General features: G+C 39.9%; 1 protein-coding gene across 2 annotated transcripts in view; it reads left to right on the plus strand.

Annotated features, from left to right (window-relative positions):
• RAPH1 (Ras association (RalGDS/AF-6) and pleckstrin homology domains 1) overlaps positions 1-24,462 on the plus strand; it is a 105,456-nt gene extending 80,994 nt beyond the window's left edge. The window contains exons 11-14 of one of the 2 annotated variants that reach the window (XM_049615089.1): positions 8,487-8,585; positions 9,611-9,731; positions 14,099-14,241; positions 16,878-24,462. In XM_049615089.1, the coding sequence (XP_049471046.1) occupies positions 8,487-8,585; positions 9,611-9,731; positions 14,099-14,241; positions 16,878-18,917 (2,403 nt within the window). In that variant the 3' untranslated portion in view covers positions 18,918-24,462. Of the gene's footprint in view, positions 1-8,486; positions 8,586-9,610; positions 9,732-14,098; positions 14,242-16,213 lie in introns of both variants that reach the window. The other variant, XM_049615090.1, reaches the window with a different exon arrangement.
• The last annotated feature ends 747 nt before the right edge of the window (positions 24,463-25,209 follow it).

Here is a 25,209-nt window from a genome sequence, read left to right on the forward strand (position 1 = left end):
AAAACATTTAAAAATTCAAGATAGGGGCACCTGGGTAGCTCAGTTGGTTAAACATCCAACTTCAGCTCAGGTCATGATCTCATAGCTCGTGGGTTCAAGCCCCAGGTCGGGCTCTGTGCTGACAGCTCAGAGCCTGGAGCCTACTTCAGATTTTGTGTCTCCCTCTCTCTCTGCCCCTCCCCTGCTCGCACTCTGTGTGTGTGTGTCTCTCTCTCAAATATAAATAAACATTTAAAAAAGTAAAAATAAAAGTTCAAGATAATTATGGAGATGACTTAAGTTTTCCTCATTGGTTCCATCTTAGTTACCTCTTGGGTAACTACTTATGTCTACATGTTTATATCATTGATTTTTCTTTTCTCTGAGAATTGTCAGTTGAGTTTGGGGGTAGAGTTTTCATTGCTTTGGTAAAATTAACTGTATTGTAATGGTACCCCTTTATTAAATAATCCTTTCCTGGAGAATACCACTGTATCATTTAGGTTATAGCAACAAAGAATTTTTTAAAAGTCATTACAAAGTAGCTCAATCCAGTAGTTTTCAAAATAAAGTCCAAGCTCCCTGGGAGTCCCTGAAACTCTGTCAAGGGGCCTGTGGTGTCAAAATTACTATTCGGGTAATGCTGAGGTGTTATTTGTCTTTTACACTCTCATTCTCTCACAAATGTATTGTGGAGTTTTCTAAGAGATTACATGACATGTGATGATAATTTTGCTGTCTTAGGTAATGGAACATATATTTGTATACTTTTGTATTTTAATTTTTCTCAGTTTTAATTTCTTATAAGGTAAGTATCAATAGACATAACCCATATAAGTGAAAGTTATTTAGGGGTCTCATAACATGAAGATAGTAAGAGTTGCCTTACTCCTTAAAATATTTCAAGGAGTCAGGGTTGTAAGAACCGAAATTTCTTCCTTCTTTCCCTATTCCATCTTCTGCCTTATCAGCTTATCCTCAGGCTGGCTTACTTCACAGGTACAGATGACCACTGTAGTTCTAGGCATCACCTGGATGATGGATCCATGATGCAGTGGATCTAGAAAAATCCAGCAGCAGAAGAGGGACTGTTACTCCCTGTATTTGTCTAAGAGTGAGGAAATATTTCCCAGGAGCTACCAACAGTCCTTCTCTTGAGAATCATTGGCCTGAGGACATGCGTACCTTTTTTTTTTATTTTTTAAATTGAAGCACAATTATCAGATGGTGTTTTAATACTTTCAGGTGTACAATATAATTCAATAATTTATACATTTCTTCTTGCTCATTAAGAAGAATGTACTCTTAATCCCCTTTATTTCTCCTGTCCCCCCACCCATGCCCCCTTAACCACCAGTTCTGTGTATTTAAGAGTCTGTTTTTGTCTTTTTTTCTTTGTTCATTTGTTTCTTAAATTTCACATATGAGTGAAATCCTATGCTGTTTGTCTTTCTCTGACTTATTTCACTTAGCACTATACTCTCTATGTTCATCCATGTTGCAAATGGCAAGATCTCATTATTTTATGGCTGAGGAATACTCCTCTGTGTGTGTGTGTGTGTGTGTGTGTGTGTGTGTGTACACACACCATGTCTTATTTATCCATTCATCTATCATTTGGGTTGCTTCCATAATTTGGCTATTGTATATATTGTTACAGTAAACATAAGGGTGCATGTATTTTTTTGAATTAGTGTTTTTGTTTTCTTTGGGTAAATACCCAGTAGCAAAATTACTGTATCATATGGTAATTCTATTTTTAATTTTGAGGGGAAATTCCATACTGTTTTCCATAGTGGATGCACCAGTTTGCATTCCCACCAACAGTGCACAAACGTTCCTTTTTCTCTATATCCTAACACTGGCTATATCATGTTTTCGATTTTAGCCATTCTCACAGTTGTAAAGTGATATCTCATTATGGTTTTGATTTGCGTTTCCCTGATGATGAGTGATGTTGAGCATCTTCTGTGTCTGTTGGCCATATGTAAGTCTTATTTGGGAAAATTCTGTTCAGATCCTCTGCTCATTTTTTGATCAGATTATTTGTCTTTTTGGGTATTGAGTTGTGTAAATTCTTTATATACTTTGGATATTAACCCCTTATTTGACACATCATTGGCAAATACCGTCTCCCATTTGTAGGTTGTCCTTTTGTTGATGATTTCCTTTGCTGTGCAGAAGCTTTTTATATTGGTGTGGTCCCAATAGTTTGTGTTTTTTTATAATTTTTTTTAACATTTATTCATTTTGTGGGGTAGGGGCAGAGAGAGAGGGAGACAGAATTAGAAGCAGGCTCCAGGCTCTGAGCTGTCAGCACAGAGCCTGACATGGGGCTCGAGCTCACAAGCTGTGAGATCATGACCTGAGCTGAAGTTGGATGCTTAACCGACTAGCCACAAGGGTTTATTTTTTTTCTTTTATTTTCCTTGCCTGAAGAGACATACTCATAAATATGTTGCTAGAGCTGATGTCCAAGAGATTACTGCCTGTGTTTTCTTTTAGGAGTTTTATGGTTTTCAGGTCTCACATTTAGGTCTTTAATCCATTTTGAGTTTATTATTGTGTATGGTGTAAGAAAGTGGCCCAGTTTCATTCTTTTACATGTAGCTGTTCAGTTTTCCCATCACCATTTGTTGAAAAGACTGTCTTTTCCCCATTGTATATTCTTGCCTCTTTTGGCATAGATTAATTAACCATATAAGCATGGGTTTCTTTCTGAATTTTATATTCTGTTCCATTGATCTATGTGTCCTTTATTTGTGCCAGTAATACATTACTACAGGTTTGTAGTATATCTTCAAATCTGAGATTATGATACTTCCAGCTTCATTGTTCTTTTTCAAGATTGCTTTGGCTATTTTTGGTCTTCTGTGGTTTCATACAAATTTTAGTATTATTTGTTCTAGTTACATGAAAAATGCTGTTAGTATTTTGATAGCAATTGCATTAAAGCTATAGGTTGCTTTGGGTAATATGGGCGTTGTAAGATTTGTTCTCCCAATCCATGAGATTGGACTGTCTTCCCATTTCTTTGTGTCATCTTCCATTTCTTTATCAGTGTTTTATAGTTCTCGTAGTACAGGTCTTTCCTTGGTTATGTTAATTCCATTATTTTTTGGCTTAGCCTAATCAGAATGCACACCCTAAGATGAGGGATTGACAGACTCTCAAACAAAATTGAGGCTCTTTCAGAAAAGAAGTAGGGGAGAAGAGATAGCTGTGAGGAAGGCAACAAACAGTGTCTCTTACAGCCAAAATTAATTATGACCACTATTATTTTAATCCCTTTTGCAGCTCACAGAATTCTTAGGTCAGGAATATTTTTGCTCAGAGGAGTTGTTCGTTAGCTTATATAGTAATTTATGTACTTCATATTTGCTTTTAGTGAAGTAGGTTAAGCTGAATTCATATATTTATATTGCCTACCTATTTATATCTAAAAATGTTCAATGTACTGAAACCATACCGCTAGGCACAAATAGTAGTAAAAATAATGGCTGTCATTTATCGAAGAACTCTAGGGTAGCAGACACTGCGCTAGAAGCACTGCATGACAGTGTCACACAGATCTGTTCTAGAGTCCCCATTTTTCAGATATGGAAACTGAGGTTTAGAGGGATCAATGTTCTTGAGACGACACAACTGTTAGTATTTAAGACCTGCCTTTTTTTCCTGCAAAGTCTGTACTAGATTTTGCCTATGTAAGTATTTTTATTCTTGGGCATATGAGTTCTAACAAACCCAAAAATGCTGCCACACAGGATCTACACAAATGTAAATATTTATAGGGTCTGATTCTACTCATCACCTTTGGGCTATAATGACTGAGTCACTTCTTCCAGTAAAATGCAGGATACAGGAAATATAATACACACTTGTAGAAAGTAATAAAGCACATTGTTTAGTAACTAGTTTATTTTTTTATTTTTTTAATGTTCATTTATTTTTAAGAGAGAAAGACACAGAGTATGAGCAGAGAGGGAGACACAGAATCCAAGGCAGGCTCCAGCCTCCAAGCTGTCAGCACAGAGCCAGATATGGGGCTCAAACCCACGAAACATGAGATTATGACCTGAGCAGAAGTCCAACGCTTAACTGAATGAGCCACCCAGGCACCCCTTAGTAATTAGGTTTTTGTTTTTTTTTTTTTTAATTTTTTTTTTTTTAATGTTTATTTATTTTTGAGAGAGACAGAGACAGAATGCAAGTGGGTTGGGGCAGAGAGATGGGGAGGCACAGAATCTGAAGGAGGCTCCAGGCTCCGAGCTGTCAGCACAGAGCCTGATGCCAGGCTCGAACTCACAAGCTGTGAGATCATGACGTGAGCTGAAGTCGGACGCTCAACCAACTGAGCTACCCAGGCGCCCCAGCAATTAGTTTTTTTAAAGGTATTAATAAAAATCATGGGAAGAGTTTACTCATGAAATATGACAATGAGGGAATAAATAGGACATACGTTATCTATTATCTGAAAGAGCTCCGTACATGTTGGATACATGTGTATGCGTGTATATACGTTACTTAAAGGAGACTTACATTTCTAAAATACATATACCATAATTGTTGGAAGATAGCTCATCTTACCCAGGTCTAAATGTTTATTCCTAAAGAAATGAGGCAAAGTAATTTATTTTAGTATGTTAGGTAAGAAGGAAAAAATGGTTAATATTTAGAGGTGGAATATGAAAATGAACTTCAAACACCATTATTAAAAGAAAGATGTTATATGATAATGGTGGAAGTAGTAGGATTGAGTGTTATGTATTTTGTTTTTTAACTTCTTACATGTTAGTGAGAGAATTAATTTTCAAGCCTATTTGTGTTTCCAAAGTAATAAATGGGTAATATATTCAGTGGTTTTCCTTTGGCACTTGGACTGTGATTTTAGAGCATTACTTTTACTTAGTTTTAAGAATTAACCTGTCTCGGGGCACCTGGGTGGCTCAGTCGGTTAAGCATCCAAAACTGGCTCAGGTCATGATCTCGCAGTTTGTGAGTTCCAGCCTTGTGTCGGGCTCTGCTGACAGCCTGGAGCCTGCTTCAGATTCTGTGTCTCCTTCTCTCTGACCCTCCCCCATTCATGCTGTCTTTCTGTCTCTCTTAAAAATAAATAATCATAAAAAAAAAAAAAAGAATTACCTATCTCAATCGAATTTTTGGCATAAACAGAGAAAATTAATCTGATAGTACAATAGTAATCTGGAATTTCCTACTGTATTCTTAAATATTTTTATTTAATTCTCACATTTTTCCTTTGTTTTTTTAAGTGTATTCATTTTTATTTTGAGAGAGAGAGACAGCAGGGGAGGGGCAGAGCGAGAGGGAGAGAGAGAATCCCAAGCAAATTCCATGCTCTTAGCACAGAGCTCAGTGCAGGTCTCAAACCCACGAACTGTGAGATCATGATGTGAGCTGAAATCAAAAGCTGGAAGCTTAATGGACTGAGCCACCCAGGCACCCCTCAGATTTTTTTCCTTTATGAGAGAATGCAAACTTTCCAAATCCACATCGTTTTAAAGATGAAATGATAAAATAGCTGTTAATTTGTTTAGGGGAACAATTTGATTATATATGTGTGTGTGTGTGTGTGTGTGTGTGTGTGTATTTTCTTTGCAATCTTTAAGAATCTAAATGTTAAGCTTTTGGTTTTTGACAAAGAATGTTTCCTCCACACTTGCTCCTAGCTCTTGTGTGATGTTTACAGTGGTGGAATGATAATGGGGGAAAAAGAGGAGAGAGGCATCATTTTTTGGAAGAAGATATCACCACAAATAAGACAGAAGTATGACATTATAATTAAAGGTACAGGCCCTGGAATGGATGGCATGGTTTCAAATCCTAGTTCTTTCACTAATAAGCATGAATATGTGAGCAATTTGGAGTACTGAGCCTCAGTTTCTCTTCATTTGGTGAAGATAGTAATATGTAACTCATCAGGTTTTCCTGAGGAGGGAATGCACTAATTAATATATGTGACATATTTAGCATATTGCCCGGTATGTACTAAGTGCTCAATAAATGCCACTTTATATCTCTACACCCAACATAGGGCTCAAGAGCCCCATGACTCCTGATCAAGAGTCCCATGCTCTATCAGCTGACCCACCCGGGCACCCCAATAAATGCCAGTTTTAAGAAAATAATATTTTGGTGGAACAGGTAACTGCCTGAGGTATTATTGCGGAGCCTGGGTGACTGTAATGAAGGCTATAGAAGGATTGTCTCTATTACGTGGAAGGTAAAAAAGAGAAGTTATGAGGTCCAAAAATGAACTTTAAACTAGCAGGTAATCTGCAGATACTCAAATAATCATATCCATAGTATTCTTCAGGGTGTTATATGGATTCCCAGGTTAGAGAAATGAGAGGATGGAGGATTGTTTCTCTTTGATTTTCTCTGATATTTTATTGATAAAAATACTCCCTTAATGTAGAGAATGAGTAGAACACAAACGCTCAGGCAGGGCCACTGCTGCAGTTGAATGCCCATGCGTGGTAGGTAGCCCTGCTCTCGGGAAATGGAAGGAATCAGTCAAGAACGGTTTGTGAATCACCATAGAGGGGGTGGTGGCAAAGGCTGAGTGCCACCTTGTAGACCTTTGTTCAGATGTCCACACTGTGTCCTGTAGGCAGTGCCTGAGTGAAGCAGGAGATGGAGAACAGCTACTCTTCAAGAGCTAGCTGGCAATACTGAAAAAAGCTCTTTTTCAGTCATCCCATTTTATCTTTTTTTTTTTTTTGTTAATGTTCATTTTTGAGAAACAGAGACAGAGTGAGGGAGGAAGGGCAGAGAGAGAGGGAGACACAGAATCCAAAGCAGGTTCCAGGCTCTTGAGCTGTAAGCACCCAGCCCGACATGGGGCTCAAATTCATGAACTGCGAGATCATGACCTGAGCTGAAGTTGGACGTCTAACCGACTGAGCCACCTAAGCGCCCCATCCCATTTTATCTTCTGCATGAACTGTGACTTCTGTTTTGCTCACAGTATATCCCAACACCTACTTAAAGATTTGGCTAACAGTTCTTAATATTTCTGTTACATGAATGAATGACATAGAATTCTTCTTTCTTATATGGAAAATACATCTCCTCTACCTGTCCTCCTTTACTTTTTCAAGATTGCTATGGTGGTTTATTATAATGTAATTTAATAAGGATGAGGAAATATATGCCAAGAGAAGGCCGTGGAACCTATAGAATTAGGAGAGAAAACTGTTAAGTATTGTTTTGCTAACCTCTTTTTGCTGAGGACTTATTGTTTAAAACTTTGACTATAGCCTTTAGTAACTAAATTGGTTTTGGTATTAAATGTTTTATTATAGGAGCTGAGCTTTCTAAAGCAATGCATAGAATAAAATAAATGGATTTAAATTTCTTACACTGTAGACCAGAGAGATGGATCTTTTTTTTCTTTTGAGAGAGAGAGAGGAAGAGAGAGACTGATGTGCATGGGGGGACAGGGAAAGGGAGAAAGAGAATCCCTAGCGGAGAGTCCTTTGTGGGGGCTTGATCCCACAACCGTGAAATCATGACCTGAGCCAAAATTTAGAGTGAGATGCTCAACCAACTTATTTTATTGATCTCATGGATTCCCACAACAAATGTGGTTAGAGAATCTTTAAAGCCTCTCATAATTGAACATAATCGTAAATATTTCCCCAGGTAAAATATAGCCATTTCAAAGTTTTTTCAGAATAACTGAAAAAAGAAGTAATAAATTAACAACCATTACATCCAGAACCAAGTGTGATTTGGGGCTTTTCTTTCCAGGTTGTGGCCCAGTAGAGTTAAAATACCTTCAGCCCATTCTAGCACTTGCATTGTGTAGTTGGTCTGGTCAGTCATCTCCCATCCTAGCTGCCGCTGAAAAGTACATTGGATTGTGAAAACTCATTCTGATGATGCAGTTGAAAGGCTGCTCATTCCTTGGAGGGTACGTGCTGTGGGTAGAAGGGGTGCAGAGCAGTGCTCAGTCCACAAAGGGGGCACCACTGCACCAGGTGTGAGCACCCACTTCTGTCTTAGGTGCTGTGTCCTGCACTTCACCCACTCCACCCATTGGTTCACCTCCACAGAAGCTCTAGAAGCTTTACCGAAGATGCTCTCATTTGGAGTCTTCTGAACTCATGATTCCAATGGGTTCAAAGTGAAATCAGAATTTTCCCTTTCATAGTCTTACAGATGAAGAGTTATATTGATTTGTTAACCTTGATGGCCTCTGTTTCTCTGAAATACAGAAGGTATTTGGGAATTAGCCATGACATGAAGGTATTTTTTACCTTGCATATATCTTGACCTAAAATTTAACATAAGTTTCTTTGTAGTTTATTTTGTAAAAATTCTTATGGGCCATTTTATTTGGCCTTATGCCCACATAAGAGGTTTAAATTATTTTTGGCCATTACTCTAATGGCCTATAACTTGTCAGGGTATGTTTCAGCTTTGATAGAGTTTTTCTTTAGTTCTCCAGGGGACTGAATTAGACTTTGCCTTTAATATTGCAGCACCCACAGATCCAGAAGAAATCTCAGTATATCAAGTACCTTTGTTGTGATGATGTGAGGACCCTGCATCAGTGGGTTAATGGTATTCGCATTGCAAAGGTAGGGTGTTTTTGTTTTTGTTTTGTTTTGTTTTTGGTTTGATGATAGAATATGATGAGATGTTTCATGTGGTTTTGATTGTCATGACAATTCTAATCGTTTCATGTTTATGATTTTGTCAGTGTTTTCTGAGTTTTATGTTTGAAATGTCTTCTTTCCTTGGTGAGGAGATAGACATTTAACAGTTGGTATCCATGAAATCATACTGCTGGTAAAAGTGTAGCATCAGAGTGATTTATTTTGGCTCTGGAGAACACATTACATGATTGTCCTGTAGCAGAGTTTAGCCTAAGTCAAAGAAAGTTTTTGAGAATTAAATTGCTTCAAGGTGGGAGTAGGGGGATGAATAAGCAGGACACCAGATTTTTAGGTCAGTGAAAATATTCATACTCTGTGTAATACTGTAATGGTGAATACATGTCTTTATACATTTCTTCAAACCCCATAGCATGTACAACACCAAGAGTGAACCTAAGGTAAACTATGGACTTTGATTATAAGGTATTAATATAGATTCATTGATGGAAACAAATGCACCCTCTGGTGGAGAATGTTGATAAAAGAGAGATTGTGCATGGGTAGTAGCAGGGACATATGTGAAATTTCTGTACCTTCCTCTCAATTTTGTTGTGAATCTAAAACTCTTTAAAAAAAGGAAGTTCTTGAAAAAAATTTTAAGGACATCTTGAAGAAGATTATACATAATACATGAAGGAATATTTTTGCCCATTAAGTAAAATAAAATTTATTATAGCTATAAAATCAGAGTTGCCTTAGGAATAACAAAAAAAATCTTTATATTGATAAGGAATATGAATGAAGTGTTAATTTATTGATATCTTTATTAAAATGAAAAATAAGAGTAGATTATAATTTACTGGTAATAAAATAACTTTTGAAGTATTTATAGGTATTAATTTTAATGCAAACTATGAATCAGTAAACAGAAATGCATCCCGTCTTACCTCACCCATCTGTATCATACCCAGTAAAGTTCACGTCACCATTTACTGCCTTCTGTTTAGTATGGGAAACAGCTCTACATGAACTATCAAGAAGCCTTGAAGAGGACAGAGTCGGCTTATGATTGGACTTCCTTATCCAGCTCCAGCATTAAATCAGGATCCAGTTCTTCGAGCATCCCAGGTAGTTTGAAACACTGAAAGCACTATTTACTGCCAATATGAAGATATCTCTATGAACCAGGCAGACCTGGTTATTTCAGCATGGTTGTTAAAAGCAGAGCTATACCTAATGTCTAAAGTATAAAATAAATTTTTTGGTGATTAGAGGGGACAATATCATGGGCTAGATCACAAATGTATTTGAAATGGAACAGCAGTATAGAGTTGTAAATTCAGGAGTGTTATATATTTGTAAAGTTTATTTAAAACTCAGTCATAGTAGGGCACCTGGGTGGCTCCATCAGTTAAGTGACTCTTAGATCTCAGCTCAAGCCATGACTTCATGGTTTCGTAGTTAAAGCCCCACATCGGACTCCATGCTGACAGTGTGGAGCCTGTTTGGGATTCTCTCTCTTCCTCTTTCTGCCCCACCCCCTATGCTCAAGTAAATAAATGGAAAAAAAAAAAATCATACTGCCAAAAAACAACTGTTGATTCATACTCAGGGGTAGAAAAGTTCCTTGGAGAAAGTCTCCATACTGAGAATCCATGATGAAATTGCCCTCCTTCCCCAGAGGATTCCTGACATTTCAACAGAGTGGAAATAACTAGAATTAGTTCAGTATCACAGTTAAGGAGGCTGTTTAAGTCATCAAACTTAACTAAAGTTTTCACAGAAAATCAGTGATACTCAAAAGGTACTTATTTTCAGATTCCCACATCCTTAAAGTATGCAGTGATCACACCTAAAAATGCTTCTTTCCCTTCAAAATATTTCATGAATATGAGTAACTATGTCCTCTAAAAGCAGAATGTTTTTGTTTGTACTTACATATTATGAAAGAAATAATGACTTTAAGAGGTATTTGGAAAAAAAAAAACCTCTCATTATTTATTAGTACAACATATGAATTAATCTTTTACTGTGTTTTTACCAGGCTATGTGTATATGCTTTAAGAAAATTCTACTTTTCAAAATCTATTTTACTTTAAGATAAAATAAAAACATGGACTTTTATTTTATGTACTTAAAATAAAATTTTAAGTTTATTTATTTATTTTGAGAGAAACAGACACAGTGCAAGTAGGAGGGAGGGAGAGGGAGACAAAGAATCCCAAGCAGGCTCCATGCTGCCAAGTGCAGAGCCTTTCGTGGGAGTAAACTCACGAAACTGGGAGATAGTGACCTGAGCCAAAACTAAGTGTCAGACGCTTAACCCACCTACTTGCCCCAAAATACAGGCTTTTTAAAAAAGAAGTATTTGACTAAAAAGTTGTATGACTTTATTTCATCTCTAAGAAACAAAATGAGAATGTGTATACATACATTTATTTCCTAGTACTGTCCACAGAGAGGGCTAGGAGTGGTGACACCCCAGTGGCAGTGAAAATACAGAGAGCCTAGATCTTGGTTTTCTAATTCCATTTTCCAGAACAAAAGAACTAGGGCTCTTTGGCAGATGGCTGATTCTAGGGCTGTGGCAGAGAATAAGAGGAGCCTGGAGCAGCTTGTAATGAAGGAAGTGCTCAAAAAACACAGTGATTAGTCTGTGCGAAGGGACACAGGAGCCACCTGAGAGAGTGTCCAGGGACCAAAGCTGTAACAGTTGGAACAACAAAATAACATAAGATCATAACCCAAATTATAAAATAAACAGCCATCAGTCCACATGGATATAAATTCTTGAATAAATAAATGGGGAAGAGACAGATCTTCTGGATGGAAGAGTTCTAAGTGGTTTGTGCAGACACTCTTCCCTCAAGGAGATGGAGCTTAATTCCCCCCTTAAGTGTGGGTTGGCAGAGTGACTTGCTTGCCAAGAGGATGGTTAGGTGTGGGGGAAGGGGAGTAACTGTACAGTGCAGAAACCTGACAAAAATTAGCTCAGCCAAGTTGTCAAGGTCAGTGTCTTCAGTAATATGTCCTGTTGATAGCATGTACCCTTTACATAATGTGATGAAATTGGCACTTTGCCTCTCTTGGTCTTCTTCCCCAAATTTCATAACTCAATCTAATCAAGAGAAAAACATCAGACAAAATAATAATTGAGAGACATTCTCTAAAATACGTGACCTGTTACTCCTCAAAACTGTCAAAGTCATCAAAAACGAAGGAAGTCTGAGAAACTGTCATAGGAGACATGACAACTAACTAGAAGTGAAGTCCAAAAAAAGCTTGTGGAGTTTAGTTAACAGTGATGTATCCGTGTTGGTTCCTTTATTGTGGCAAATGTACCAGGGTAATGTAGCAACTTAATAATGAGGTAAATTGGGTGCTAGGTGTGCAGGAACTCTGCTAGCTTTGCAACTCTTCTATAAATCTAAAACTCTTGTAAAAATGTTTATTAAAAAGGGAAGACACTTTTGAGACAATGGATTGAGAAAGACAAGGTAAGAATATGTCACAAGTAAGATTTTAGAAAAAGAAATTCAGGGAAAGATTGAGAAAACAGACGCCATAATATATTTTTTTAAATTTATATAGCATTGATGCGGGTTCTTCCACACATTTTATGACATGGTGTGGTGCCTTTTCCTAGTCCAGCATCATCCCTTCTTATACAGTGTGTTAAGTATTATGCAGCCTTGTAAATATAAATTGCAAAATCATGTGCATTCATGCTGAAGAGAGCTCAAGGATTCACATATTCCAGCCTCTTATCTTACAGGCTGTTGTCCTGAATAGCAGTTAAATAGGGACATACACTAGTGAAGTTGCAACTTTTTAAAAAATATTCAGCAATTACACAAGAAACAAGTGTTGTTGAAGTTATGGAGAAAAGGGAACACTTGTGCATTGTTGGTGGGAATGCAAATCGGTGCATCCACTGTGGAAAATAGTATGGAAGTTCCTCAAAAAATTAAAAATAGAACCAGGAATCACACTACTGGATATTTACCCAAAGAATGCAAAAACACTAGTTCAAAAGGATATATGCACCCCTATATTTATGGCAGCATTATTTACAATAACCAAACGGTGGAAGCAGCCCAAAAGTCCATTGGTAGATGAATGGATAAAGAAGATGTGGTATACACACGCACACACACGCACACATAATGGAATATTATTTGGTCATAAAAAATGAAATCTTGCCATTTGGAAGAACAAGGATGCAGCATGAAAACATTAGGCTAAGCGAAATAAGCCAGAGAAAGACAAATACCATATGATTTCACTCATGTGGAATTTAAGAGACAAAACAAACGAACAGGAAAAAAGAGACTCAAACTAAGAAACAGACTCTTAACTATAGAGAACAAACCTGCTGGTTACCAGAGAGGAGGGGTGGGGGAGCGGGGGATGGGTGAAATAGGTGATGGGGATTACAGAGTACACTTACCATGATGAGCACTCAGTAATGGGTAGAATTGTTGAATCACTATACTGGACACCTAAAACTAATATAACACTGTATGTTAATATACTGGAATTAAAATTAAAAGCTTAAAAAACACTCAGCAATTAGATGGTGGAGAAAGAAGAAAACAGAGTAGGTTTTATCTCATAGCTTATATTTTTGCCTTGAGGATATGTCCTGACTTTATCCATAGGAGTTTGTGGCTGTCATCTGTGTACTTCTTTGGCTACCTTGGCTGGACTTGATTAATAAAGCAATCTGATAATAACCCCCCCTTCACCAAGTATTGGATGGGACTACTTTAACACCTGAATCTCCATCATTGAGCTAGGTGCTTCCTTCTGCATGGTTATCTTGCCTGACTTGGGGTCCAGTGACTTAATCTCCCCAGTTCCCTGGATGTCAGATTGCAGTGTACCCTTCATACCCAGCTCCCTCGAAGAGGTGTTCTTGCCTTACCAGGAGGCCAGGCTGCAGTGTGGCTGCCTTGTGGTGCCAATACCTGAATCCCTAGAAAACACTTCTCACACAGGTGTAGTTCTAAGTAGTAGTCACTGCAGGCAAAAAAGGAAGTAGTCTTCATGTATGATCTGAAGTTGTAAGTGAGAACTCTCTAGGATGGTCTGAAGCAGGGGTGTATACAAAGATTGAGTCTTGGTGTAATGAAGATGTGATTGGAAAAAAAAATTCAACTCCTCTATTGGTAGTTTACTGATTCTCTTAATTGCCAGGAGTTCTTACAAGAAGTTTTCAGGATACCAGTAATGTTACACGAACCTTTCATTGTAACGGTCAGCCTGTCATGGTGAACTATTTAAAAAGAATCAAGATTTCCTATTAGCCCTAAGATAAAAATTTTCTAGTGGAAGGTCCAGACAGTGTTTATGTGAAATGAGTTTGAGTAAAAGTAACTTGTTGCACTGTGGCGTAGCATCTTGTCTTGTGTAAAAGAGCTCTCTAAGTGTGCACATTCACATTGTCACAACAATGACTTATTTAATCCTATTTTTGAAAATCTGTTTTAAAGAGTCTCAGTCAAACCATTCGAACCAGTCTGACAGTGGAGTGTCTGACACTCAGCCAGCAGGACATGTCCGCTCCCAGAGCATTGTGAGCTCCATCTTCTCTGAAGCCTGGAAACGGGGCACTCAGTTAGAAGAGTCCAGCAAGGTAGGTAACACATTTGTGTTCATTGATAGGAAGAAATCTGTTTGACGTTTCATGGGTTTAGTTTGTTGCTCTTTTATTCCTTGGTTAGGACTCTCTGGGCCCTATTTCAGTATTCTTACTTTGACTTCTCCTCAAAAATGAGTATCTGTCACTTGACTCTAATGCCCTAAGATCTCAAACTAGCAGTTTAACGACTTTATCAGTGGCTCACATTTTTAAGAAATAACAATTTCTTCTTTTTCACCCTTAATCAGTTTGGATGGAGTAACGCCATTTAGTGCCAGTGCCCTAATTTTGTTCCAGAGAAGCTGCTTATGGTGCATTATTTGTTATTAATTTAATTTAGACTCACTCCTTTGTCGTCTTTTCCTTTATGCTTTTTTGGCATTTCTCTGCACATTGATGAATTCTCTCAAATTTTAGTATATGTGGAAGACTAAATTCAGATAAATCCCCTTAAAATTTTGGATCCCTGAGCTTTGTATGGTAGTTTTTTCAATGACACTGAAGGACGAGTATGATTATTGCAAGACTATTCAGAAATACAGAGGTTCTTTAGCCCAAGTAGAAGACATCATATCACACTACCTGTGAAGTTCTGTGGGCAGTGTTGTGTCCCAGCTGTCCTTGCCCTCTGAGCAGGCAGGAGTCCACACCATCACCAAAGGACCAGTGGCACACCTGGCCTGACTGTTGTGTTTTTACCCAATAATCATTGTGGTTTTTCTTGTTGTTGTTGTTGTTGTTGTTGTTGTTGTTTTGGTCTGAATCACTTTACACAAGTGTGTTCACCAATGTGAATTAAACAGATATTTTCCCTTAATTTATCCAGTTATTTATTTATGTGGTTGATAAACTGGCCCTCGGGAAGAGGCATTAGTAGGCTGTTAGTAGTAGGCTCTTAGAGGCATTAGTGGTAGTGTGGGGATGAAACACTTTGTCTTAGAAATAAATATTTGAGAATTGGTTCTAATGACCTAAATTCTCAAAACACTGCCAGTTTGTTTAACTCCCATATCAGGGGTTCATACTTTTAAGAAATTATGGTCTGCCTTTCCCCACTTAATCAATTTGGGTGAACAGCCCTATCTGGTACTAATAATTTTATATATGTAGAAAAGCAGATTTATACAATTCAGGTATCTAAAGAAAAGTCTTCTCCCTTACTAAATTTTTAATGGTGTTCTCCATGTGCATTTGAAATGAAAGGCCAAGGAAAACAAAGGTCCAAATGCTGTGTGATGAAGCAGCATAGTTCGCCTTAGTAGTTTCAGGAGCGTGCACCCTGCTGTGTAGGGGTTCTAGCCTGTTTGTCTTGACCCCCCACCCCTGTGTTTCTTCTGTTACCTCAGCCTCAGGTACCAAATGAGAAGGCCAGCACAGCTAAGGTCTGCACCCCTGCAGCAGCCAAGACAGGGTCAAGTTAAGGTCAGGGACTGTTCCTTGGAAACACATTAACCTGGGTGACTCCTGTAACCAAATCTCCCAAACTAATGCTTTTATTTTGTGCAGTTTTTAAAGAAACATGTGAGTGTCCTAATGGGCATTAGAATTCAGCCTTCTAGTCTACTAACCTAAGCATTTTTGACGCTAATTAGATGTCATTCATAATTTGGAAACAAATGATTTATATTGGATATTCACAGTTTGTTCAAAGAACCTAAAAGATGTACCCAAACTTAATAAACCAAGGGTCCTTCTTTTGCTCTTTTCAAAAGTACTTGAACCACATTCTTGTGTGAGTTGGCTCCGTGAAATGGATGACCAAATGTGGTAATTCAGGCAATGCCAGAGATGCCCAGATGGGCTGGTCAGCAGGTTGTTGGCAAACTCTCATTCCCATTTCTTGATATATCTTCTTTACTCTAGTTTTCAAAGGTTTCCTCTCATTTTCTCCTGGCTTTTTCTGTGATGGTATTTTAATGATCTTTTGCTGTAATGTTTATGAAGCATTTCTTTATGTATTTTCCAGTAACACAAATGTAAAGAATGCCCCCCCCCCTTTACCTGCATTGCTGGACTTCTGTGCATGTTGGATGCAAATGTCTCACACGAACACGAGTGTGTGTGTCAAGCTCATTCATTCCTGTGTGACTGTGCACGCCTGCTGAACATTCTCATATTCTCACGTGTCCGCTTGCTAGCATCAAAAAGCCATCCTCATTCCTCAGGAGGCCCTCCACCAGCACTCCTAAACCCAGTTATGGCATCTGCTTGATGTGGATGCAGCCACAGACTGAAAGGTGAACTCGACCCATCACGCCTCCACTTGCCACAGTCCGGGTGGGGTCTGTGCTCGGAGGTCCACCCACGGGGGTGCCCATTCAGGGCAGGTGTGAGAAAGTCAGGGCTCAGAAATCAGGCCGCCCGTCACCCCTCAACAGCTTTTGCAGCAGGACCTTTTTCCTAGATTTTTAGGCAGTCTTGCCGTTTGAGAGTAGTGCTGGGTGATCAAATGCTGTGCCTTGCTGCCCAGGGAGTCCGATTTTCGCCTTTGTGATGTCCCACTGCTGAGTCCTTTCTTGCATGTCCCAGATTCCTTGCTGTTTAGTTTTACGCAAAGCTTACCTCTGTAACTGTTGTGTTTGTTGTGTTTTCTCTCTCCCATCCCACTACCCCTTTTATACTCCTTTTAGGCCAGAATGGAGTCTCTGAATCGACCCTACACTTCACTTATGCCCCCTTTATCCCCACAGCCCAAGCTGGTCACCCCCTACACCGCCTCACAGCCTTCCCCACCTCTGCCGCCCCCGCCCCCGCCCCCACCCCCACCCCCGCCCCCTCCCCCCCCACCTCCCCCTCCCCTGCCCAGCCAGTCTGCACCTTCTGCAGGCTCAGCAGCCACGATGTTTGTCAAGTACAGCACAATAACCAGGCTGCAGAATGCTTCTCAGCACTCGGGAGCCCTATTCAAGCCTCCACCACCCTCAGTGATACAGTCTCTGGCTTCCACCCCACAGTCAGGAAAACCTCAGATCCTGGTGCCCCCCAATGGAGTGGTTCCCCCACCCCCTCCTCCACCCCCACCCCCCACCCCGGGCTCAGCTATGGCCCAGCTAAAACCGGTGCCCTGCACCCCATGCCTCCCACAGTTCAGCCCTCCCCCTCCCCCTCCCCCGCTGAAGATTCATCACGTGCAGCATGCCACTCAAGTGGCTCCTCCCACACCACCACCTGCCCCTCCTGCCCCTGCACCCCTCCCTCCCCAGGCACCCCCCAAACCCCTTGTGACTGTGCCCCCACCGACCGGCACCAAGACCGTGCCACCTGTCATGACACAAGCTGTGCCACCTACACCTGCTCCTCCGGCTCCCCCCGCAAAAAAGCAGCCAGCTTTTCCTGTTTCCCACATTCCACCCTCTCCCCCTGCTCCTCCTGGCCCTATTCCGCCACCCACGTTACCCAAGCAGCAGAGCTTCTGTGTAAAACCGCCTCCCTCCCCACTATCTCCAGTGCCCTCGGTGCCCTCGGTAGTGAAGCAGATAGCCAGCCAGTTTCCGCCCCCCCCAACCCCTCCTCACGTGGAGTCACAGCCCTTAAAGCCCCCCACAGCAAATGTGGCCCCTCAGTCCCCTCCTGCTGTAAAAGCAAAACCTAAGTGGCAGCCCAGCTCCATCCCTGTCCCTTCTCCGGATTTCCCTCCTCCTCCACCTGAGAGCAGCCTGGTGTTTCCTCCACCACCACCACCACCACCACCACCACCACCACCGCTGGCCTCAGCCCCGCCACCACTGCCAGCCACACCCACAGCTTCTCCAGCCTCTGCCTCCGACAAAAGTGGATCTCCTGGCAAAAAGACCAGTAAGACGTCCAGCCCCGGGGCAAAGAAACCTCCCCCAACCCCACAGCGAAACTCCAGCATTAAGTCCAGCGGTTGCGCAGAGCACCCTGAGCCCAAAAGACCCTCGGTAGACAGTCTAGTGAGCAAGTTCGCATCGCCAGCAGAACCGTCAGGGTCTCCCAGCAAAGAGAGCCCCCCTCCGGCAGCACCCCCCAAACCTGGAAAACTGAATCTTTCTGGAGTTAACCTTCCCGGAGTTCTCCAACAAGGATGTGTATCAGCAAAAGCATCCGTTCTGAGTGGACGTGGAAAAGACTCCGTGGTAGAATTTCCTTCTCCTCCATCTGATTCTGACTTTCCACCTCCTCCACCTGAAATAGAGCTTCCTCTGCCCCCCATAGAGATTCCGGCAGTATTCTCGGGAAACACCTCTCCAAAAGTGGCAGTTGTCAATCCTCAACCCCAGCCATGGTCCAAAACATCCGTGAAGAAGGCCCCTCCCCCCACACGACCCAAACGGAATGACAGCACCCGCCTCACTCAAGCAGAGATCTCTGAGCAGCCAACAATGGCCACAGTTGTGCCACAAGTGCCCACCTCTCCCAAATCCAGCCTTAGTGTCCAGCCTGGATTCCTAGCTGACCTCAACAGGACACTGCAACGGAAGTCCATCACCCGGCATGGCTCACTCTCCTCCTCCCGCATGTCCAGAGCAGAACCCACAGCCACCATGGATGATATGGCATTGCCCCCGCCCCCCCCTGAACTGCTTTCTGATCAACAGAAAGCTGGCTACGGAGGGAGTCATATATCGGGCTATGCAACGTTGCGGAGAGGACCCCCTCCCGCTCCCCCCAAGAGAGACCAGAATACCAAGCTCTCAAGAGACTGGTAGTAGCTACCATAGGACTTTATTTTCATGGTGTCTGTAATCAGTTCTACAATCAGCTCACCTGATCACCTATGAATTCTGGTGTTCAGAGCCTCCTAGTATGATGTTGTTATTCAGGTAGTATCCAGCTCTATGTGTGTGTACATTTGCGTGGACACACATAGCTATACACATATAGTGTGTGTATGTATATGTATATATATGTATACATATATGTATGTGTATATGTATATATATATAGCTGAGAGTGAATCTATTTATTCCTTTTCTCTCCTAATCTGAAAATGGGTTTGTGTATCTTGGGTGGAAGAGGCCTGGAAGGGGATTGTATCCTGTCCCTTATGATTTCTATTATCTATCACGTGGATTGGACCAAAAACTTATAATGACTTATTTAGAAGGCATTTTATAAGTGTCCATGCACAGCCTGTCTGTGCACGTTGTGTATTATATCTTAAGGAATAGATGGATTATGTGCTGGTGTCTCAATTTGAGAAGACAACAGAATGTTTGGTGTACCAATGGGGCTTTTGTGTTTGTTTGTTCCCCATTTGGCTGAAGTTCGAACTGCTTGACTGACACTTCATGACTGTACATGAAGGGGCACTTTAAATCAGGAAACTCTGTCAGCATCACGGATGGAGAAATAGTGCAGTATGGGGAAGTTTTCACAGACACCGTATCTGTTCGTGCTCGTGCATAGGCAGTAAATATATGATGTAACCAAACCATTCTAGTTGCAGTATCGCTGCCATGATCCCACCCGTATCTAGGATGTGTTCTGTCACAGGTAAGCTCTTCACCTACAATACATGGATAATTTAGTACTATAATCCCGGGTAGTTCTTTTTGTACCATTGGAATCTTTTTCATAAGCTTTGCGAAGCCTCATCAAGCTTGGCTTCATGATCCTTGCTTTGATTTGTTGTGAGAGAATGTCTGACACGGTACCCCTGGAATGCTCCATCCCACCAGTTGTAGTGTGTGCTTTAGGTAGACGTTGATAGTAGATATCTGTAGACAATTGCTGTATCAAGTATACACATCCCATGTCCGAAATAGTGCATCATTACAAAAAACAAAGTTACCTTCTGAAATGCGTATTTTTTGTGTGTTGCTCTAGGATGGGTGATTAGGAAAGAACAAAACTGGCCCCTGTGCAGGTATCATTAATCAGGTTGTACTTCGTTTAAGCATGGGACTGTCCTACAGGGAGGGAAAAATATAAATGAGCTTTTTGACAATTTCATCCTCAGCTGCTGGAGTGCACTAGGATTCTTGCTTGCCATAGCTTGGTTGTGGAGATTTGTCCAGGTTAACCAGGTGTTCTGATGGAGTAGTGTAGTCCAAAGTGACAATACATGATATGCATGTGCAATTTGGTATAACACAGAATTATCACTCTCATCACACCCTACAATCCTGTATGCTTCACATTATACTTAGGCTTTTTTTTTTTTGTCCTGTGAATTTTCCTTGGTATGTGAACTATGTACTGTCTCATCAGTTTATGATGATAAAGTGACCATTACAAATAAAATGCAACCTCAGAGCTGCTCTTACACAATAAAAACTAGCCATCCCAGCAGTGATAAATGAGCACATCTTGTAAATGAACGTCTCTACCTGTTGTGAATACGGATTACCAGTGCAAAATAAGGATTGTCCCATAAGGAAAAAGTGATGCCATAGCAGTGGGGCAGAGATAGTAAATAATTCAAAAATAAGCAAAAGTTGTACTGTATACACAAGATATTCCTATAAAGCCACCTCCAGAAAAGTATGGCCCCAGAGAGGATGTGAAGTGGCACCTCACCATTGCCACGGCCCCAGGGTATCAGTCTGCATATTCATGTGCTTACAGAGCAATGTGTACCTTTGTGCATTTTTTAAAGCCCTGCTTCTTTAAAAGGTATTTGGGGCTTTTTCATTTGTTCTCAAAGTTCTGTGTGCTTGATATCCTTAGGCTTTTAAAGCGACCTTTAACACATCTGCGTTGTTAATTAACATGCACAGCAGTTTGGGTAATAGTTGAATACAGATTGCCACGCTCCACTGTAACTCACGAGAGAAGGAATTTCCCATTGTGTTCTGCCTGCAGCTTTGTATTTTAAGGATCACCCTTATTTGTGGGGTAAAGTTACTAATACAGTGGCGTATTCATCACTAGGGTTTTTGTTGTGATGGTGGCCTTTATATATATGTATACGTATACGTATATGTGTATATAGGTGGACTTCAGCTTTGCTTGGGGGGGAGGGGGACAATAATGTGCCCTCAGTCTTCCTTCACCCATGATTTGAGCCCTAAGGTACAGCCTCTGTTTAGTCATTGTAGGATTCCTTAGGCCTTCTTGCCTGATAGTCATCTTGAACTGAAGCTTCCAGCATATCACTTTCCTGAAAGAGCAGCCATCCTTTAGAATGCTCATGGCACGGAGAAGAGGGCCAGAGGAAGAACTCTGTCATTCTTACCCCAATCCAATGGCTAGTCTACAATAGGCTGTTTTCTTTTACCTATCTCCAAAGACAGAGAAGGCTATTAATCAACTTTCCCATTTGTTTTTTGTGAAACGCTGAATTAAAAAAAAAAAAAAAAAAGTTAGATTATACTTCTAGTGTTTTACTCCCTAGTGGAGTGTTTTTAAATTTGGATTTTTGTTGGGATGTAGTTCTGTGGGCTTTTTTGTTTTGGTTTGGTTTTTTGACACTACTCTGTTCTTGTAACTTTTCTCTGGTGTGTTCGTGGAGAACACCTGCTGCCAAAGGACACTAATACTGTGCCTTCTTCCACTGCCTTCTGCTCAGCAGCTCTTCCAACCCCACATAGCCGCATCTGGTCAGAGAAGAAAATCTGGACAGCTGAGACTTGGCTGTGCTGAAAAATGAACAGCATGGATGAGCTCATCGTGCTGCTGAGGGCAGTGCAAACAGGTGCCTATTTCAGCCAGTGACTCAGTTAATTAGTGACCCCCTTAACTTCTACCACAGATAATTTCAGAATTAGACCACCCTGGGCTTAAAGTTTTGGCACCAACTTGGAAAGGCAGCAGAGCCTATTCTGTTGATAAAACAACTTACACTAGGTTCTAGGTAATAATACAAATGCTAGACTATTCTGTATTGCAGTTTTATTCAGCTGGGCTTTTACTACTCAAATACATTATTTCTTTAGCTGCTGTAATTTTTTCTTAAGTATTCTTAAGGTTTTCATAGGTACTCATTTAACTGTAAATTTGTTTTTAATTTTGGGGACTTTTTAAGATGAGAAAGATGACATTTCAAAATTACAGGAAAATGATTTTCATGAGAAAATTTCAAAGTAATGTAGAGGTGATGGTGTTTTACAGTCCTCTAAAATCAAGGTGCTCCCGCCCACCAATGGCATACTCTGCTAAGGGCTGTGAACTTTCCTGGAAGTCCTCTCTCTGTGTAAGTTTACTTGCCACTAAAAACAATGCCGAGTTTATCAACAAAGTTTAAACAAAATTGGGAGGTCATGAATAAGTAATTCCAGTGGAGTGACGACTCTGAGATCAAGAGTTAATAGGAGCTGTGCATCCAGTTAGAGTTTGAGAAGCTGCTGTTCTGGGGGAATAGAGCTGCTTATCACCTTGTGTCAGGGATGTAAGGTTATAAAATAGCCTGGAAAAAAAGTGTCAGGTAATGGTATGGGTTGGTTTTATTTGACTATCAAGCCACCAACAGAACCCTTTGTCACCTTTTTTCCCTAGTTTTATGTTAACAAGCTTTTTCATATACCTTCAGAGCCAATAAATTATAACTGATAGAATGTCTCACATTTTATTCAAGTTTAGACCAATTAAACCTCTATGGCCCTGTATGATTACAGAGGTAATTACTTGCTTTAAATAAAGTAGGTATAATAATTTGGACTTACACACTTGATGAGAGGATGTCTAGTCCTAAAACTCCCTTTCAGGTTGCAAGTATCTTTTGGCACTTCGAGTCTTGTTTTATTGACATCACTTATTTATATAAAGTGGGTTATCCCGAACCCTGTAGGAATATGTGATCACTCACAAGTTGAGATTTGATGTACAGAGAAATGCAATACAATATCCCACAATTTTTTAAGATTTATTTTCCTTTAAACATTCAGTAGAAGAACATCTCTATACCTTTACCAGGCTGTCTCTCCAACTAAACAAGTGCTCTGTTCTTATTGTGCCCTCAGAAGGTCTGTATGTAAAAGAAACCTGAAATATAGCTGTAGAGTAAATTTGCTAAATAAAAAGAATATACTTGAGAAACACATAAGGGAAAACATCTCCAATTCATTTGCTCTTTGTTGAAGAGAAGACACTATCTGCTATAATCCCCAGTGCCTTGAACTCTCTTGGAGGAATAGCATTTTAAAAAAAATCCAACAAGCAAACTTTGAGGTGCTAATGAAAGAGAAGGAAGATGAGTATTTGTAGTTTGTGCAGAAATAGAAAAAATGTCTGTCTCACAAGAGATGGCTTCATCTAGCTGAAGAGTGGCCACTTTCTACCAAAGACATTTAGAGAAGTCAAGTCAGGGTGATGGCAAGTACTGCGTATTAAAAGGTAGCTAAGTTCAGAAGTGACCACATTGATCACGGATGGCTATTAATACCAAGCTCATCATTGTTGAAGCCTCAACCTCTTCTTAGGCAGAACATGCTTGCAGCACTTAAAGTCTTTGCATTTTGGGAACTGTCCATTGTTTGATTTATTGTAACCTAATACCAAAAACTGCCACTTTTCATGATTCCTACTTCCTATATATTTTTTCTCTACTTGTAAATAATCCCTCCTCGAAAATAAGCATTAACTGGAATGTTTCAAATGATTTTGCTTAATTTTATCATTAGCCACTAGTGAACTCCTTTTATAGAAATGTACAATTACGGTATCATTAGCTTGTGCTAAATATTGTAAAAATCATTGTTTACTGTTTCAAAGGAAAATTGCACATTATATTTAACTGGGATTGCTCGTTTTCCCATTTCTTTAAAAAATGGAGTCAAGGCTTACACTGACATCCAGGCTGTGGGAGCTTTGTTATAAATAAATAGATACAGTGTAGGAATATAGTTTTTTAAAGCATGAAAAAGGCGGCAAAAAGAACTGCATTATAAAGTACCTGATAAGAGGACATTATTCAAACCATTATGATTATGCACAGCTCGGTAAAGGTGAAGTTACAATTTTTCTTTCAGCTTTGTTGCTATTTTCTTCTGCTTAAATGTACACTCTCATTTCATTATGTGCCTTGCTCCCTGATTGTGCAAACCTATATATAGATATATATAGATATATATATATAGATATATATATATATATATATATGAGAGAGATATATTCAGTACTACTGACGATGTTTTTTTGTTCTGCTGGATTAAGTTATTTTCCAAATTACTCCTACCAGTTACTGTCGGTGAAATATTGTAATGGCTTAGGACAGTAGTCATACAGTCAGTGTAAATTTGTTTTCAGTTATGTGTTTTCATTATGTCAGCTTACCCAATTCTTAATAAAAAGAATACATAGATTTCATTTAAACATGGGGACTTGACTGTTTGTGGATTGACATCATTAAGAACTTGGTTTCGCTGTTCATGTTGGTGGTACCCATAAATAAGCTGTGTGGTAAGAACAAATTAAATACATTCAACTCATTAACCTTTAGTTTTTACTGACAGATGAGAAAGCTTTGGCTACTGAATACATTAGCAATTAAGTAGTGATAATAAATTTTAAGATTTTTCTTCTTAAACAAAGTACAACCTTTTTTATTTTAAAGCTTTGCTATCACCATTATGTGTTGGCCTGCCATGTTGCCATGTCAAGGTATGTACACCGTGAGTTTGCCAAACCAAGGCAAAAAAAAAGCTCCTCTTTTTATATTAAGAGAATTGTATTTGGGGGCAAGTGATCAGAAAACAATTTAGAGCAACACAGGAGGATACACTTCAGCTTACTCACCTTAGTACTTAACCTCTTTGGTTACTTGCATAAATACATTCACAAGACATTTGGACTTACTTTGTAGAATTTTATTTAGGTCAAGTTCTTAGTACACAGCAACAATTTCAAATACAATTTTTGAAATTAAGAAGTCAATGTTCCCCCACTCATCTGGAGGTGGCTTAATGGCACACACAAAAAACATTACTGGCAAAAGACTGCTCCCTCAAGTTTTCCTGCATGATTTCTACTCAACTCAGAACACCAACCCTCTCTGCAGGAGCTTAAAAATACAACTGGCCAGATCACAAGTGTTTACATTCTTTTTTGTAAACCATTTTA

Source organism: Panthera uncia, assembly GCF_023721935.1.
Source record: "Panthera uncia isolate 11264 chromosome C1 unlocalized genomic scaffold, Puncia_PCG_1.0 HiC_scaffold_3, whole genome shotgun sequence".
Lineage (NCBI taxonomy): Eukaryota > Metazoa > Chordata > Mammalia > Carnivora > Felidae > Panthera > Panthera uncia.